Source organism: Poecilia reticulata, chromosome 10 (assembly GCF_904066995.2).
Source record: "Poecilia reticulata chromosome 10, P_reticulata-male-v2, whole genome shotgun sequence".
NCBI lineage: Eukaryota > Metazoa > Chordata > Actinopteri > Cyprinodontiformes > Poeciliidae > Poecilia > Poecilia reticulata.
The window spans coordinates 11,512,876-11,531,326 of record NC_088839.1 but is presented as its reverse complement, the minus strand read 5'-3'; the positions used below and the strand labels follow the sequence as shown (position 1 = coordinate 11,531,326).

Below are 18,451 nucleotides of genomic sequence, written 5' to 3'. Positions count from 1 at the left end.
CTGCCTGTTGTACCAGATGTACTTTTTCCATTTGTACTTCATTTTAATCGATATGCTGTATTTACCCAATTAAGGGATGCATTTGATGAACCATCAAGTAAAATGGCTCTAAACCATATCTTTATTTAAGAGCTAGCCCAATAGCCACCAGCATTAATCCTCTTTGGTGTGTCCCCACATTGTGCATTTAAGAGATGTACTGGAGTTAATTAGTAAGTCAACACTGAAATATTTCAGTTTAGAAGTATGACAAACATGATGTTTGCATTATTTATAAGATAAACATTAGGTAGGACAGCCAACTGTATTGGCAGTTTTCTAAGAAAGTGAAAACTGCACGGTGCTGATTTGGATTATTTCTCCGAGGAGAGAAACATTTGAAATATTTTTGATCATTTTCGCATCATCACAGCAACTTGTTTTACAATTCCCTATAGTGAGAAATCAATTCATTAAAATGTCTAAACTGCAGATTGTGTTTCAAGATTGTGATCAGTCGAACCTAATTATTTAATAAACGTGAATGTATTTCTAATATTTACCCCCCCAAAAAAACTCAACTTCTATATAAAGATCAGACAGAATAATCACCCATTTGCTCGTTTGAATGTAAAATAAATGATCGTTGTCTCATTATAATCCCTCTTTAAACATCATTTAAAACGCAACAGCGATGTGGTTGAGTTGTTATCCTGGAGCAGACTGACAACTCTATTGCTCTGAATTACTTGCAGCCAGTTACAAGGTGCAAGAAATCATGTTTTTTTTTTAGTTCAAATAGCAAAAGCAGAAAAATATTCAGTTGTTGACACAACGTTCAAACTATGGAGTAGTGCATTTGTCCTGTGGGCATTCAGTCAAATGAGCAACTCAGAACGCTGAAAATCCCAATATGTTTTTTTTTTTGTTTGTTTGTTTTGTTGACTACAAGTACAAAAAAAGTAAAGTTATAATTGAATCTAGAAAACACAGATGTGCGCCACCTTCACGCTACATTTATATACTGTGTTTGACGGGGGGGGAAGCAGACGATGAGACGGGCTTAGTTAAATTGATTTCCTGTGCAGTAACATCTGGACTGATCGATAGAGAAGGGAACCGGTGAGGGAAAAGAGATGAAACTGATGAAGACGGGGGTTGGGGCAGGGGGGGGGGGGGGGGGGTTGAGCGTGAGGAAGAGGAGGAGCAGGAGGAGGAGGGCGGCATACGTGATATTCTGAGCCGCACTGTAAAGGGGGCCGTCCCTGTTTAGTGGAGATCTGCCCGAGGAAGGCCCACCTAGAGATCATCTGAAGATATCTCCGATTCAGACGATAGTTTCGCGCGTGGGTGTGACCGGACCATAAGGGGACAAGTCGAAGGCGATCTGCAAAAGAGGTAAGGGACGACTCTCCATGCGCCCGTCTCATCGTTCATGTTGACGGCTAAAGCGTATAGAGGTCACCACCATTTGATGGCCATGCCTGGGAGCGTCGTCGTACATAGTAAGGAAACCAACCGGTTGGCGTCGTGCGTTAAGCAACCCGGAGCTGGGTGAAGAAAGTGGACGTATGTAAATTTATAGACCGCGATGGATTTGGAGCACGGCGGGGGGAAAATAAAATAAATTAAAAGGGGGTAAAAAAAAAAAGGCTCGTATGTGTGTAAAGACGGATGTAGACGTGATGCGCGATGGAGGTGGTGTAACTTGATGCATATAATTAGGCTGCAGATGCTGGATGAAGAATGCTTGACCTGCACCATCCAGAGAGAGTCTCTGAAGGGATTGGCGCCTAATATTAGTCCAAGCTGTTAATCTGAGGCTTTACGCTTGTTTTCGTTTTAATAGTAGACCGTTTCTTGTATTGGTGATTTAATCGTGCCTCCCTTCCCCCAGCAATGTAGTGTGGCCCTTAAAATATACATTAAGTCCAACCTTCTGAGATAACGTAATATAGTAGACCGTTATGTGTAAAACGGGCCAGGTGGAGTCCTCTGTCTTCTCGCTGCCACTTGGAGTAACATTTAATTCGAGCAATAATTCATGAGCGCTTCCATGATTAGCCTTTCCATTCAAATATATTTTTCCCTATAAATATTTTATGCACTGACATGATTTGGAAAAAAGGGGGTTGAATGCATGAGTGAGCAGAGAGGTTTTTTTTTTGTTTTTTTTAACCACTGGCAGCTGACTGAACTGCAGCCGTCACGATCTACCACAGGAGGCGGTGCTGCCTGTTTCACCACCTCCAACTCGTGCTCCACTAAATTATATCAAGGCTTCATAAAAAACACAACTACAATGCAGTTAGCCAAGCACCAGTATGCAAAAAAATACACACGAGCGATAAGGATTTGAATACATGTGGAATCTGAAGCTTATTTTGTACGTGTCATTTAGTCTGTGATTGTCACTGACTGCTCATATGGTCCATCTATCCACAGTAGCTCGGCCAAGATGGATGTGTTTATGAAGGGTTTGTCTAAAGCAAAGGAGGGGATGGCTGTGGCCGCAGAAAAGACCAAGGAAGGAGTTGCAGTGGCGGCGGAAAAGACCAAGGAAGGAGTCATGTTTGTAGGTGAGGCGCTCTCAGAGTGATGTTTGCTGCTTATTTTCATGCAAATGCATCTAAATGTGCTGTGAGACTGGATTTATGTCCTTCTACGACCAATACAAGACATACATGTTTTTGCATTTTCGACCCTTCTTCAATATTTTTGCAAAAAAAAAAAAAAAAGAATAAATACAGTAACCTCTCCTACTGACTGGGTAGATGTCCTGTTTCTTGCACAAAGTAATCAGGAGAAAGAAGAACCCGCATGGGTTTAACATTCGGTCAAATTTGTATTCCAGCAGGAGGACATTTCCACAGCTCTTTGCGACTAATTCATCATCAGACGGGGAGATTCATCATATTCCTTATAACAGAAATATGATGAATCACCCAATCAATGCCTACGTTTAACTAATGTCTGCAGAGCAAAAATGAGTTGGAATATATTCCAGTTTCACATGAGATCAAACGCAGCAGCCCAGCACTCGCTCTAAGTTTTTAGCTGTGCCATAGTCGTAAATAATGCATCAGGTTTAGGAGAGGTTTCATGTGGGTTTTTTTCTTGCATCATTTGCGTGTATATGTTATGAGCAGGAGGTGGAAACAGGGTTGGGGTGGTGGGTGTCAAGGGGGAGCACTTCATCCTGCACAGCAGCAGATTAGAAAACGCTGAGCCTGTGGTCAAACCGCCTAAATAGACAACATTTTTATATATATATATATATATATATATATATATATATATATATATATATATGTCTTTTTTGTACAGGCTGATTTTCTTCAGCCTCGCTCGTATTTATTTGCCCAAGTATGTGCATCTCCTTTTTTGAAATGTAGCTTACAAATTTGTAGCTAAAGTCTAATACAATCCAAAATATTAAACAAGCATGCAAAATATATTGAAGGGAAAGTATATTAGAAATTGACATTAGTAAAAAAAAAAAAAAAAGAAGAAGCTTTTATTAAAATTTTGGTGTAAGAACAATTATTTCTGCATAATATGATCTGTTTTGTAGCATAAAACTTCAGTAATGTTCTTAGTGTCATATGCTGCTATTTAGTAAATACCGTATTTTCCGGACTATAGTGCGCACCGTACTAAGCCGCACCTTCAATTAAAAAAAAAGAAAAAAAAGAAGACTGAAAACGTATATAAGCCTCACCGGGCTATAAGCCGCTGATATCTCTGCCGTTCTCGGTTTTTCACAAGGAAGTAGAAATATTAAGGACTTTATTAATAAAGGACGCATTATTAAGGACGCAGCCCTCCATCTCCAATGCCGAACCATGGATTAGTTAACGCTGAGTTTACGTGCAGCAGCTCTATTTTCCTTCTGTACCAGATTGATAGTCCTCAACTTAAAAGTTGTATCATATGAATTTTTTCGTGTGGCTTCCATGATGAGAGGGTATGAGTTTGAAGAAATTTCTCCGTCGTGCCTGCTGCTAGCATGTGCTTGTTCTAAATGAAAATTAGTACTTTTTTTTCTTCCTGCTAAAGAGCCCCCCCTGGTGGTTGAAGAAAAAACCACAGAAAAGCCTCACCGAGCCGCCTGGTTCAAAGCGTGGGGAAAAAAGTAGCGGCTTATAGTCCGAAAAATATGGTACTTTCATATAGAACTATGGTAAGAAAGACTTGATCCTCTCTTTATTTTAAGATCTGTTTCTTTGAGTCATTTTTTGTCTCGGGGTTTCACTCTGCCACTTTTAAATCCAAAGAGTTGCTGTTTAAAATTACATGTAAAACACAACATCATAGAGGAAACAAAAACTGATGCATATCTCTATGTAATGACTAGTTATATTAATTTAAAATACTCTGGGGATTATTAAAAATTTTTAAAAAGTCACAATTTTAAGGAACTGTTTTTTTCTGTTTCTGCAAAGGTTTATCTCGTTCTAGAACTTTTTCACATTTTGTCACATCATAGCCAGAGACTTCAACATATTACATCAGAATTTTATGACATAGACCAACACCAGGAAGTGCATAATTGCTGATTGGAAGAAGAAAGATATGAAAAAATATGCCAGGCATTTGTATTCGACCCACTTTCATCTGAAACCTCTAAATAGTTCACCCATTTCGCTTCAGAAGTCACCTAGCTAGTAAATAGAGTCCACATGTGTTTAAGGACAAGGAGAGCATTTATAAACGAAGGAGCAAAAGGGACCCAGGGTGTCTCTGGGGCAGCTGCAGACCCACAGCACAAGAGGGATAATCTTTTGACAGGACAACTATAAATCCACAATTTTCTGCTTATGAATGACTGGATTATAGTCCAGAATCAGAGAGACACTCTCCAACTCACTCTGGGGATTCCCAAGGCGTTCGTTGACTAGGAGGGCTATACAACCCTGAAAAACCTCCAAAGTGAGGCGCGCCGGAATTCAAGAACAGCAGCTCTAATCCAAGCCTTCCCCGGACGACGGAGCTCGTCTCCCGATCTCTAAATCTGAGCTTGCTTCCTTTTTGCAACTATGCTCTACTTTGTGTTGGGCTGTGACATGAAATCCCTCTAAAATACATTGAGATTTATGGCTGCAATGTGACACATCATGATGAAGTTCAGGGAGTAAGAATAGCAGTGCACTATAGATTTATTTTGCTGCTAAAATTAGCACCAACTCTGACAAGTATCGTTCAGTTTGTCTGTGTCTCTCAGAGAAACTGAGCAACGCTGCAAAGTGTTTCTCGGTAAGACGCTGAACATTTGTTTAGAAACCCAAATTTCCGCCTACACCTGAACCCCTCGCCCCTCTAAATTCATCAGCTTGTTCTGGTTATTCTGCAATGGTTAGCTCTTTTTGTTGCATTCAGAGAACCTTGCCTATTTTTAGCCAACGTTGTCAGATTTGCCAGTCTATAGATGACATCTTACTACCCAGCACATTTAGCACAGTGCCCCCCCGACTTTCAACAGGACTCCAAATATGTCAGACTGTAGTCACAACATGGGCAGACTCATTTCCATTGTGCCCACACTGAGCAGCAAGGGGGGGGGAAAGGGCAATTTTTGCTTCTTCTCTGTCGCTGCATGTTGGGCCTGGTGGTGCCCTGGAAAACTGCTCATGTGTTTGCTCGGAGGCTCCTCTTGGAGGAGGGGTAGCAGCGATTTGATTCATCTGAGACCTTCCTTTTGACAGCTGCTGCTACTGAAGACCACCCACCCAGCTGAGCAAAAAGAGAGAGGCAAAGAGGAGGAAGCAGTATGCAGTTCATGTTGCAGTAAACAAGCAAATTCACTGATTCATAACCACATGTCTACCGAAAGAGTAGAAGAACTTACGTATCGCTTCTCTGAATCATTGCTGTTACATCAACGTTTGGCAATTCTTTTCTGTGCTTAAATATTGATGATACTAATTATATTTTTAGTCACAGAAGTCATAAAGTAAAAAAAAAAAAAAAGAAAAGTACTTGCTAAAGATGTGCAAAATCTTTTAGATATAATTAAACTTTTATTGTAGCAGTATATTCTCACTCTGAAAGAATGGTCTGCCATCCTCGTTTGATGGGCTTTTAATATTTTCTTGCCACACTACTTTATTTGTGAAGATAAACTTAAGTTCTTGTCTCGCCACATTTGTCAGAGTTCCAGTCGTTTTGAACACGTATCTTACTTAGACATTAGTAAGTTTAGGGAGCTGGGGGTTTTTTATGTAGCTATTTTGAAAAGTAGCTATGAGAAATGACCCACTGTGCAATATTTTATGTTTAATTCAGGAAGACAGAGATTCTCAGATTACCTCTCAAAAGTCCCTAGGCTTTCTGATCAACAGAAGCACTTATAATTTTCATTATAAGATGTTTTAGATGTAATTATTTTAGGCTCTTGGCATGTTTTTCTGCATATGGCTCTTGAGATTTATTTTTTTTTGTAGTGGAAACTAAATGTTTCTTGAAATCCATTCAAGAGTTTGTGGCCGATTTCTCATCAACTCTGATTACCAAAAGGTTGCCAATATTTTCAAATCCAAAGTTTAAAAGAATTCAACAGAGCAACTTCCTGTAATGATCTATATCTCTCTCCTCCTCCTCATTTTCTTCCAGCCTAAACAAGACATATCTGTTTCGTCTCAAGTTTTTTACATGGTTCCTCACACTTCATTTAAAACCCCTCACTGACTGGAAAAAGCAAAATTAAAATTGTCTTCACTCAGAAAGAGCATTCACACCGAAGGTGTTGTCAGTGTAACCTGGCATGACTGACACATGTTATATCAGAAAAATATATATATATTTTTTTTTTTTGCATTAACGAATGGCGAGTCACTAATGAAATCTCATTGTGGCTTATTTTTGTTGTTAGCATGTGCATTTGTGACTTTTAAATACTTTTTAAGCATCTCTATCAGGAATAATAATAATTTGGGGGGAGATTAAAACACATATATTTAAATACAATAGTAATATATTGCAGGTTACTAAAAATGCATGGAGAACTTTATTTATTTGGCCTTTGATCAAGGCTGAAAAGCCAAATAGAAGGAGGCACTCCCATTTCTTATTGCATGGGGATACTAAACTTAATATTTAGTTTCAGCATGTTTTATATAACTCTGCATTTCACATGTGTTTCCATGCATGTCGGTATCATCTTGATATTCCAATCACAGCTATGGTATGTTTGCACCTCTCTGATATGTTTTCTTTCAGGGTTCAACCTTTGCAGAGAGAGCTCTGCACTTCATCCACATTTGTCTTTGCTCAGCCCTCAGTAGCCAAAAGAAGGGTATGCTGAGCACCGCGTAGGATGACAGGCACTGAGTGATCAGTGGGCACACAGTAGATTGCCTTAATAGCTTGATGGAGTTCAATGTAGATGAATGAGGTCTACCAAAGGTCAGACACTTGAACAATGGCTGAGTTGTAGTTTAAACTGGCTATAAAGTTTTATAACCTCTCCCGGTATAACTACTGAGAAACCTGAAAGGTTAATGCTTCTCGTTTATCTCATGCGGTCAGTGAATAATAGATGAAAAGTTGCACTAGTTTACTTCATTTTAAACTAATTCTGTCTGGTAGTGACACTTTGGATGTAATCAGAATAAGTACATGACCATCATGGAAGAACCTTAGAAGTAAATACTGGAAAGCGTTCAACTAGTCAGGCTGCGCGTCTTGACGACAACTGGACGCAAATTGAAATGCAGACTGAACCGGATGACATTCAGTTCAGTTTACTGAGACAAAGTTTAGCAAATATGTTTTCTTTTTACCCAAGCAGACACGAGCAAAGAGTTTCCGGAGGAGTCGAGATCCTTTTCTGACCAATTTTCTTCCCTCTTTCTGTATTTCAGGTAGCAAGGCCAAAGACAGCGTGGGCACAGGTGAGGTTTCCATCTGTCAATAGCATGTTAATTGGAGATGCACAGACGGGAGGTTTTGTGGACAGTGTCTGATTGTGTGCAGCTCACCCCCTTTGTGTGAGCTTAACAGCAATAAAACAATGGCTTTCACAGAAACAGTTGGAAGCCAAAGAGCTGCTTCTTTCTGAATCAAACAAAATGTACAAACACAGCAAAATTCATCCGGTTATGAAACGGAGGTTTCAAAGCAGCTCAGAAAGAATTGCGCTACATTTCTTTACATGAAAGATTATATCTTTGTAACTTTTCTCTTTCTGTTTTGCACATCTTGAAATGTTGATAAGAGCCATTTCACAGAATACTCAGTGAAATGGCTCTTTGTACTACTTTTATTTATTTATTTTTTTTACAGGATCCACTCAAAATCAATATCAGCCAAGTCCAACGTTTGAGAAAAAAAGCTCAAATTTATGATCAACTGTTAAGCTGATAAATCTTTTTTGAATACATTGATCCAAAAAAGAGCAGGCTTTCTGTGAACAATCATAAATCATTTTACCTCCTAGAGGTGGAGGTAGCAACACAATGTGCGTAAGGGGGGAGCGGTCATTACACAGCTCCGCAGTTAAACAGGATTTCACCTTCAATAAAATTATCCTAGAGGTGACACCCTAAACTGTCTTTAGCGGTTTTTATTTGCATTTAGCGTGGTTAGCATTGCTAGCTGCAACCGTCTCTGTGTGTATCCCCTCTAGAGTAAATAGACCCTGATACTAACTTTGGGGTTTACAATTTTCTTATTCAACGTGCTCCTAGAGACATAAAACTGGACTGTTTCAGTAACATGTTCAACTTATGTTGTCTGGAAAGGTCTCACCTCTTGTTACTGCAGGAGGAGTCAACATGCTAATTTAAAAAATATTTAATTAACAGTTTTTCTTGATTCATTGACTTAATTTCTCAGAAAGTAGCTAAATCGTCATTCTTCCGTTACAACTTCCCCACCAAAGAGTGTTGTTTTTAGCACCGCATATGAAGGCATAGGTATGGTGTGTTCATTGACTGGACAAAAGATTGGATTTTTTTGTTTTCAATCGACAGTCAAGTGTAAAATCAGCAGACTCCAGATGAGTCCCTGCTTATCTTTCATTTTAAAAATGTAATTTTTACACTAAGAAATAATCATTACCTTATTGTAGCAAAACCTAAATCGTTTAAAAGCTCACTCATTACGAGGCTAAGTGAAGGTCAATTATGAAACACAAGAGGACAGCATTTTGCTTTTAGTGTATCTGTAGGGTTTAGCGGGATAGAGTTACATTTATGTGTGTACGTGTGTGTGTGTGTGCGTGCGTGTGTGTGTGTGTCTGCAGTGGCTGAGAAGACCACCGGAGCGATGGGTAACATCGTTGCTGCCACTGGTCTGGTGAAGAAGGACGAGTTCCCAACTGACATGAACGTGAGTGCAGTGGGTCTGTCTAAAAATCCCCCGTCATATGAGACACGGATTTTTTATTTTTTGTTGTTGGTGTTGTTTTTTTGCTGAATTGCCGTAATCATAGATGCTAATGGTGACCTGCATCCAGAGTCTAAAATCCTGTTATGGTTAGTTTATGGGTCGAAAAGAATCTAAGCGCAGACCTATTACCCGAGGCCGGTGTCTCTTAAAAGGTAAATTTAATTTCACAAAAACGATGAGTTTGTTCAATTTTAATCTAAAATTAGAACAAGGCCTGTTGTTTGAGTAGACATCACAAGACAATGAAGAAAGAAAAAAGTATTTGAAACACAAAGAATAAAGCTAAATCCTAAACACAGGCACAGAGTTCAGTAAAAATAAAACTGAACTCTTAAAGGGACAGTGACACATACTGAAAAGCAAGTTAAAAAGCATGCAACCGAAATGACCAAAAGTTAAGGACATTGTTTATTTAGCAGAGTATTTAAGTTTTTACCCTTAATTGATAGCACGCTTTGTTCACGTGTGCACTTACTAAGAGCTACACAACGTGGGATTTTCGTGTCGTGTATTTATTTAGAAACAGAATGTTTGTAACCTTAATATTGCAGTTATTTGGGAAGTGTGATATAACTTCAGTCATTTTATTTAGGCATTATTCAGACACTGATGCTGTATTATTATTTATCTTTTTCTAGAACCACACAGATACGTCAAATTAAGAAATAAACAGCAAGTGCAAGTTAAACCCACTGGAGTGCTACTCTGCCTTTCTTTGGAGTTCTAACCGGACTCACCACCGTGATCTGAACATTTACACTAGCGAGTTGCGGTCTGTATCTTTAAAGTATAACAGTGAGTTGGGGGGTGCTGTGGTGGCGCAGGGGTTTGGCACAACCCATGCATTGAGGCCTTAGTCCTCGTGGCGGTGGTCACAGGTTCGATTCCCGGCCTGGTAACATTTGCCACATGTATTTCCCCTCTCTCATTACCTTCCTTCCTGTTTAACTACCTTCAAAGTCTAACCCTCCCTATTGTAACCCATGGGAGGGCCCAGGAGAAAAAGCTTGGGAAGCAATGACCTAACCTATTATCACTGTGATGAAACCAACATGCCAATAAAATGACTCAATAGTAGGTGAAGATGGGTTACTTTAAATTATTCCACTCTACATATTTAATTAGTCTCAATGAGTCACATGTGCTATATCATTAGCTATCAAAAGTGTTTATTTACCTAATCTAATACTGAGATTTTAGGGTCTGAATCCCAATGTCAGTTTCTTAATTATTTAATTTTAAAACATCAAAGCAAGCAGGATTTAGGAAGCATGCTAATTCAACCTGAACAGCTATTAAAAAAAGAAGGAACCTTTCAATGTAAAAAGGCAAAATAAACCAAATGCAGAAAACCATGAACATTATAAACAAAGCTCTGTTGCTATGTTTACTTAATGCTGCTGTTGAACTATATGTTATTCTTCAACCAGAGACGGTCTGGATATTCTAACAAAATACGTTGTAAAGTGTCTCAGACGAGCTGATTAGATCAAAATCGTAACGGTAGCGTGGTGATTATCGTGCTGCCAGGCCTCAATTACAGTCATCATGATCAAGTGTGACCCAATCCTTTATTTCCAGCAGAATACCCAGTCACCAGTCATAATATTAGTCTTTCAACTTCCAGAAGCAGACATTTGCAGAGGGTTTACATTTTTTTTTGGTTCAAAAACAAAGAATATCGGTTGTTTTACCATAGACAAAAAACAAAACAAACAGAAGCAATGTTCTAATGTGACTGAAATTTGAGTCAATTATATTTAGTGGTTTCTTCACTTGATACAAAAACTGGTCTTCCACTGTTATCAAAGTCACATTTGGCCTAACTATTCAGAATGTCTGTGAAACGGTAAGCGGTCTTTTCTGGTCTTTTCTCCACTGTTTCACTAACATAATAAATCTGACAGCATGTTCTGATTGCCCACTCAGTGGCTCGATGCATACGAGCGATAAAACAGCAGACTGTTGCACTGTTCACGCTGTATTGAGCAATTTGCCTGCACTGACACACCAAACACTCAAAACATTAAAACAACCCCGCCAGACATTTGAAAATTAACAAACTATAGAAGAGTGCCTTATTGTCAGAACGGAGTCTGAACACTTCTGTCAAAGCTAGTTATGTTTTTTTCTCCATAAAAGTGGTTCAGGAAATATTAGTAAGTCATACTAGCTGCAGGATGGATATTGAGACGTCAAGGTACAAATTTTACAAAAAGCTTTTCACATAAATAGACTTAAAAAAATGTTTTCCACACGTTTTAAAAGCTTCAGGAATGTTTTGAGGCACATAGCAAAGAGTAAGAAGAGATGAATGAGTTCAAAGTACCTCTAATCTCAGTCTAATCTAATCCATCTCTGAGATTTGCTGACTAACTCATCTTAGAGGATATCCTGCTAATATCTTGCAGGCTTATGGACACCTTCAAAGGTTTTGAAGAGTTCATGCAGTTTCAGTACAGTGAGGGACGTGGTTAGTTAGAAAAATGAAAAGTAGAATCTTCTATTTATCCCTTGAGAACACGAAGAACTTTTTAAATATTACGATATGAACATTTTTGGGTAACACTTTGAGGGGGGTGAATAAGACTGACATGACACTGTCATAAACATGACATAACACCTGTTATGAACATGAATAAGCCTTTATGAATATTTATGACTGTTGTCATAAAGCGTCATTCGGTAAATTATGACACTTTTAATAGAGTTGACATTATTCAAAATGTCTTTGCGTGCGTGTGTGTGCGCGCGTCGTCACCTTTCATATGCTGTTCATATGACAACTTGACATTAACCAAGAAATCATTACTGATATAAATTTGTTATAAAAGTATTACTGATTGCACTTTAAAAATTAGGTAACTTTATGTTATTAAAGGTAAAGTTTAAACAGTAATGATTTCTTGGTTAATGTCAAGTTGTCATAAAGACATTTTCAATAATGTCAACTTTGTATTAAAAGTGTCATAATTTACCGAATGACGCTTTATGACAACAGTCATAAATATTCATGAAGGCTTATTCATGTTCATGACAGGAGTTATGTCATGTTTATGAAAGTGTCATGTCAGACCTATTCACCCCCCTTCAAAGAAAGTGTTACCCATTTTTGTGAGCGTCTGAATGAAATGTTTCTACTGTGTCTACCTAAATACATACAACCAATCATAAAATGTTATCGAAATCAGCTTATATCACATTCACTTTTTCACAATCAGTGATCCATCTGATTAGGTGTGTCTTTGTGGTGGTATCCCATGGTGCATCCTCTAAGGCCATGTTAATCTCATTGGTGGATTTGCAGCAAAGACACTATCTTGCCAGAGCACACAGGATTACAGCCTGTTCTTCCTCTGTGGCCTAATTGACTTGATTAGTGCTGGGTTTAAAAATAAATGACGTGTGACCCACTAGCTTTGTTTTCAGGGCCAGCCAAAGCAGGTGGGGCAAAAGCTGAAGCATATTGTGAACAGTGTCCTTTTCCACAATATGCATCAGCTTCTCAGGCCAAATCTGGCAGCATTGCAGTAATAAAGTAACACTAAAACCCTTTGAAATTATTTTCCCTCTCAATTCAAAGACCCACATAAAGTCAGATATTTAAAGTCTACTTTGTTTAAAAGCTACAGTGTCATTGCATTAACACAAATGTCTAAAACAAACATTGGACATGATGATTCCATTTATTTTATTTTGATAGGTGAAACGTAGACTTTATGGGTTGACCATGTCAACAAGTAATGCCTGTTGGATATGATGAACTTTGTTCTTTTTACTCACTTTTACACAAAAGCTGGGTAAATTTGTGGTTGGTCAATTATTTGTTTGTAGTAGCAAACAATTAGTTGTTTGCTACTACAAACTACTACTGCAGCTGAGTTGAAAAAGTTGGTGGTTGAAGTGTTTTCACAGCGCAACACACAAGTCAGCCAGTGTGGTTGATAGGCTGTGGTTGAGGCGAGCAGGCAGTCCATTTCGTCATCTCCAACTCACACCATGGAGGACTTCTCTAGAAAAAAAAAAACTGCAACAAACTGGATTTTATCACCTTAGAAGATAATGTTTGGTTCCTAAGAGAGGAGAAATGTGATTGCGACTGGTTGCTGAGTCTAATCTTGAGATCTTTTTCCATTATGGTAAACTCCTGTGATCACAAGTTTTGTATTTCCACTGAGGCCTTCGCCACAAGCAAAGATGATTTGCATGGAATCCACATAATCAAGAATGCTGCTCAACCCATGAATGAATTGTCCTTACAAATGTGGTTTAAAAGGAGATAAAGAGGCTTTTCAATGGATTCATTCAGTCTAAAGTGGTAGGCTGAGCACCTGCTTTCATAATCAACGTGACAAAACTCACTTGCTGGTGTTCATATGTTTGCTTTTCATATGCTTGACCACCCATCTTGACTTTAGGCAAATACTGTAAAAGTACTGTAAATGTCATTAAGTACAACATGGAGCTACATCTCTATTAACATCTTTTACAGCTTCTTAACTAATTGACCAAGTGTTTGAAAGTGACACAAATTTCTAGCTAATTGAAACAGAAGCTACGATTAAAACCATCTCTGAATTTTAGATGAGAAACAGCCCAATATTAACCAATTAAAATGTAATACAAACACTCCCAGTGATATTTATGCACAGCATCAGCATGAGCACATCCTGAAAAATATAAGCCTTGTTCTCAGTCTTCAGTCTGATATCATCATTGCGGCATTCGCTTTTTTCTTGTAAAGTGGGAACTTGGATCTGCCTGCCAATGGCTGATGGTGTCATCCTGGACATGCATGTCATGGCAGTCATGATGCTGTCCTATCATATAGCAGCCGTTTCTTCAGTCAGAGGCTTTTTTTTTTAGATTTGTTGCAAGCCTGACTGCTTCTGGAGCTCATTCCTGCCCACAGCAATTACATCCACAACATTTAATTTCTCTTTCAAATAAAGCATTGAAACTGGAATACAGGGTCACGTGTGAGACTTTCCTAATGCAAACTGACAGAAGTGCTGAAATAAATTTCTGCAACTGTTTTAATTTTTTAGGCACAAGGCAGCCATGTTGGATTTTGAGAGCAGGTTTGATTCTTCCCAAAGCTGTCTGACTTTCCATTGGGTTTGATCTGAAATTGGAGCTGACTTGTATAACTAAGTGAACTACAACATGCCACAAGCCAAATGTAGAGATTTTCATGGGTTCAGAGCTTCCTGTTGTGTTTTAGAACCAAATGGTTGCATGTCTGTACTTTACTTTTCTTAACTCAAAGAGAAACCGAAATCGATCTCGCAACGAGACACACGGGGCTTTATGAAGAAAACATTTTACTATTTAAACACATGTCAGAGCCCGTAGCTTCATAAGCCAATATGTTTCGTTTCTGGTGTTTCTGTGAATTTGTTCCCGCCTCATTTTTCTCTCTCACCTTTTCTGCAGCCTGAGGAGTACGGGCAGGAGGCCATGGAGGGCCAAGGAGAGGCGATGCTGGAGCCAGAAGGGGAGGCATATGATGAGTCCCAGCAGGTAACCGGCACAACATAAGCCACGATTGTCTCCCTCGTGTCTATTCTTTCGAAAGTCACACATCACAGGAACCAGTGACTGTACCACAGAGAGCATTTTTTGTGTGTTATGTAAAACACCGGGTCGCAGGCGAGGACGAGTCCATTCACTTACAGTAGATGGAGGCGCGTCGGTATTCACATGCATTGCATTCAAGCTGGATTGTATTTCAACAGTCCTCCACATTTGCCCTCCACTTGTCTTCCTCTCAAACACTGAGGTCGCAGTTCTTTTTTTTTTTTTTTTCTGGGAATAATATCGGAAGACTTTCCCAGCCATTTGTCACACAGGGTACATGGAGTACAGTGACTATACCACCACCTACCAGTAACAGAGTGTGTGTAGGTGTGTGTGTGTGCGTGTGTGTGCATGTGTGCGTGTGCGTGTGTGTGCGTCGTCGTCGTTCTGTTCATAGATACAGGCAGGATGTGAGTCCGACACAGATGGTTATTTTTGGAATTTGACTGTCAGGGGCAAGACAAACTGTGCAGAGTCAATGGCTTTGAAAGCAGATTTGAAATAGCCTCAGTAGTAAATACCCCACAGCACAGATTATATGGATAGTGTTACAAGTAAATAAGTCATGATTTTCTGGGAGTTTTAGTTAAGATTTAAAAAAAATGAATAAGGAAAATTAGATAAGACTTGAAGATCTTACAGTGCAGTTACATACAGCTGTTTTTTTTTTTTTTTTTTTCTGCAAGGGCTAATATATGAATCATAAGAATAAATTCTAATTGAATCCTAGAACAGGCTCCTACAGTCATTAGCATGTATCATCCTTGCTCTCGTCCGTCTCTTCTTTCTCCCACTCCTCTGCATCTCTTTCCCCTCCCCCATTTTCTGCTACACAAGCGATGTGCGAGCTCTGTCTCAATGGGTGTGGCGATGACGCTCTGTGCCTTCATGCATTGTGGGTAATGTCAGGGTCTCCCTGTGTTGTTGTAAATGTGAATTCTTACTGCTGCACAGTGAAAGTCGCCTTAAAACACTTTTTCAGGGCATCATCATTTTCATGTTGCATTAATTTTAAACCAGCAGAACTTATGTGCATTTACTGTTTGTTTGTTGTTGTTTTTTCTTTTGCGTTAAATAGAGCAGTGTGTATTACAAGTAAATAGGGAATGTACACACAACTCACCCACCGTGCTCATGCAGGACTGTGCTGCCCTCTGTTGGCTGGATCACAGAAGCTCAGTTACAATAGAGTGACATCACTCTTGGCAATGAGCCTATAATATATATTCCCATCTACATTTTAAGATCTCCCTCAAAGTAATGCTCCTTTCTCATAACGGGCTTTCAATTGTGCAAATGAAGCCCAAATCCGTCCGTCCACCCACCATCAGTTGTGAACAAAACACCGAGATACTTAGGGGGTTGTATGCAAAGTCGACTTTTTTGTGCTTTATGTGTCTCTTGTGCTTTATGCGCTTGTTGTAATATTATTCCCTCATCAGAAACATACCTGGAGTGCTGTTTTTTATTCTTTCATTCATGTTTGCGAAACCCTTTGAATCTTCCCATGGCAGCCATTGTCGGATGCCAGAAAAGCTTGATCCTCCTTGGCGCTTCAGTCAGTGTTTTCCCCACTAAGCTCCTCTAGACCAGCGGCCGTAGAAATTTCCAAACACCTGATGGAGCTGAGAGGCTGCTGAGCTTATCATACAAACGCTCCTACAACTCATCCTAAATGGCATAGTGGAGAAGTACTGTTGTGACGACGGGCTTCTTAAAGAGACAGAGGCCAACTTATAGGTGTCAGATGCAAAATCAAAATGATTTTTAAGTTATGTTTGATATAAATCACATTTTCACAGCAACTTAAGGTAACAGCTACTTGACTGTCCTATGAAATGGCACTATTTGGCTGGAAATCACTGTTTCAGACAGCGTCTAACCTCCAATATATATATATATATATATATATATATATATATATATATATATATATATATAAAATAAATTACAGGCTTCTGAAGCGAAATATCTTGCAAAACTACATTCCCATTCAAAAGTTGCGGTACACATTTTAGCAACAAACCAACATAAAGGTGTATGCATGTATGCAGTGTGCAACATTACCTATTTGTATGTATATATTTGACTTAGACTGGCTCCACAATCCCATCTAATTTGCAAACATAGCTTCATATGCACATAATCCTTAAGTTGTTCTTTTGTATTTTTATTCCATGCAGTCTAACATCATATAAAATGGATCTTTATGTGTTTTACCATTGAATCGTCAGATAAGTTAGTTGAAATTTGACCGGCTTTTTTTTTTGTTTTCACACATTACGTACACTCTCAGACACACTTCCCAGTAAAAACAGCTTGGCAATACCACCAGGTAAAGTCTTTATGTGCAACAAATGTGACCCGTCTATCTCTCACACTCGTCTCCTTGTTCTTCTTTTCCACCAGGAGAGCCAGGACTACGAGCCGGAGGCATAAATGCAAAAGTCCAAACCATCATCCAACCAGCAGCACAATAACATTTCTAATAATAAAAGGACAAATGCTGAAACTATTACAATTATATCCCTGTTGCAAAAAAAAAAAAAAATCCAACAAAAATGCATTCCCAGTGAAAAATGTTCTTCCTTCAAGACAAATCTTTTAATATTATTATATATTGTATATGTCATGTTATTAATGTAATGTGTTGGGTGTAGGTATTTATTGAAATGTAGGATTCGTCCTCTCGGTCTCATCTCCTTGATTCCCTCCCAATGAAATGAGACCAGACCCGGGACTTGTGACTTTGTACTCGTGCGTATCTGTATCTAGAAATGTGCAATAGATGTTCATAAACTTCCAATGAGACATTGGGAGTGGGAGAAAATAACAATAAATGAGTAAATATGACCTGTTGCAAGCAGATATGAGAACAATAATATCCTCTTAAATGTCGATAATGCCTGTTTGTGTTTTCTTTTTTTCTTTTTTTTGGATTTCTTTGGAGATGAGCTTGTTTTTGAAGTAAGAGTTTTTTACATTGTATCTTTATAGTTACTCGTGAAATCATTCCACTACACTATCTGTTAGAAGCCAACAGAGTGTACATGTTTGTGTGTGTGTGTGTGTGTGTGCGCGTGCGTGCGTGTGCGTGCGTGTGTATATGTGTGTTTGTGTGTAATAAAGATTTTAACAAGTAAAAGTCAATATATTCTGTCTTGGAATCATAATGGTTGTCATATCAATATGTGCTTTAAATTGCAGGTCTTGTCCACTATAAAGGTTTCTGTGTTAAGCCAGACAACAAATCCTCTGTAAATAAAAAGTTTGAAAAACAAATGTACTCTTTGCATTCTTTCTCTGCTTGAAGCGACTGTCTGCCTCATTGTTCAGCATCGTTGCTTGTTTTTTTGGGGGGGTTTTTTGCTGTCTGGGGATTTGGTCTGGATGTGGAAAATCTGCTGAGTAGGCTCGAGCCCCCTGGCAGGAATGCTGTCATTCTAAGGATGCCAGTCTGAACCAGCCCTTTTTAGGGGGGAGGGAGGGTTTTATCTCAGTT

At 38.9% G+C, this 18,451-nt stretch overlaps 1 protein-coding gene across 1 annotated transcript; it reads left to right on the top strand.

Annotated features, from left to right (window-relative positions):
- The first annotated feature begins 1,207 nt into the window (after positions 1-1,207).
- sncb (synuclein, beta) lies at positions 1,208-17,511 on the top strand. Its single transcript, XM_081612071.1, has 6 exons — positions 1,208-1,377; positions 2,425-2,558; positions 7,842-7,871; positions 9,224-9,309; positions 14,806-14,892; positions 17,359-17,511. The coding sequence occupies exons 2-6, from the start codon at positions 2,438-2,440 to the stop codon at positions 17,386-17,388; spliced, it is 354 nt and encodes a 117-aa protein (XP_081468197.1). The 5' UTR covers positions 1,208-1,377; positions 2,425-2,437; the 3' UTR covers positions 17,389-17,511.
- The last annotated feature ends 940 nt before the right edge of the window (positions 17,512-18,451 follow it).

Coding starts and splice junctions, on each gene's coding strand:
- sncb (XM_081612071.1), top strand. CDS start 2,438: ATGGATGTGTTTATGAAGGGTTTGTCTAAAGCAAAGGAGGGGATGGCT. Junction 2,559..7,841: donor GGAAGGAGTCATGTTTGTAG/GTGAGGCGCTCT, acceptor TCTGTATTTCAG/GTAGCAAGGCCAAAGACAGC. Junction 9,310..14,805: donor AGTTCCCAACTGACATGAAC/GTGAGTGCAGTG, acceptor CCTTTTCTGCAG/CCTGAGGAGTACGGGCAGGA.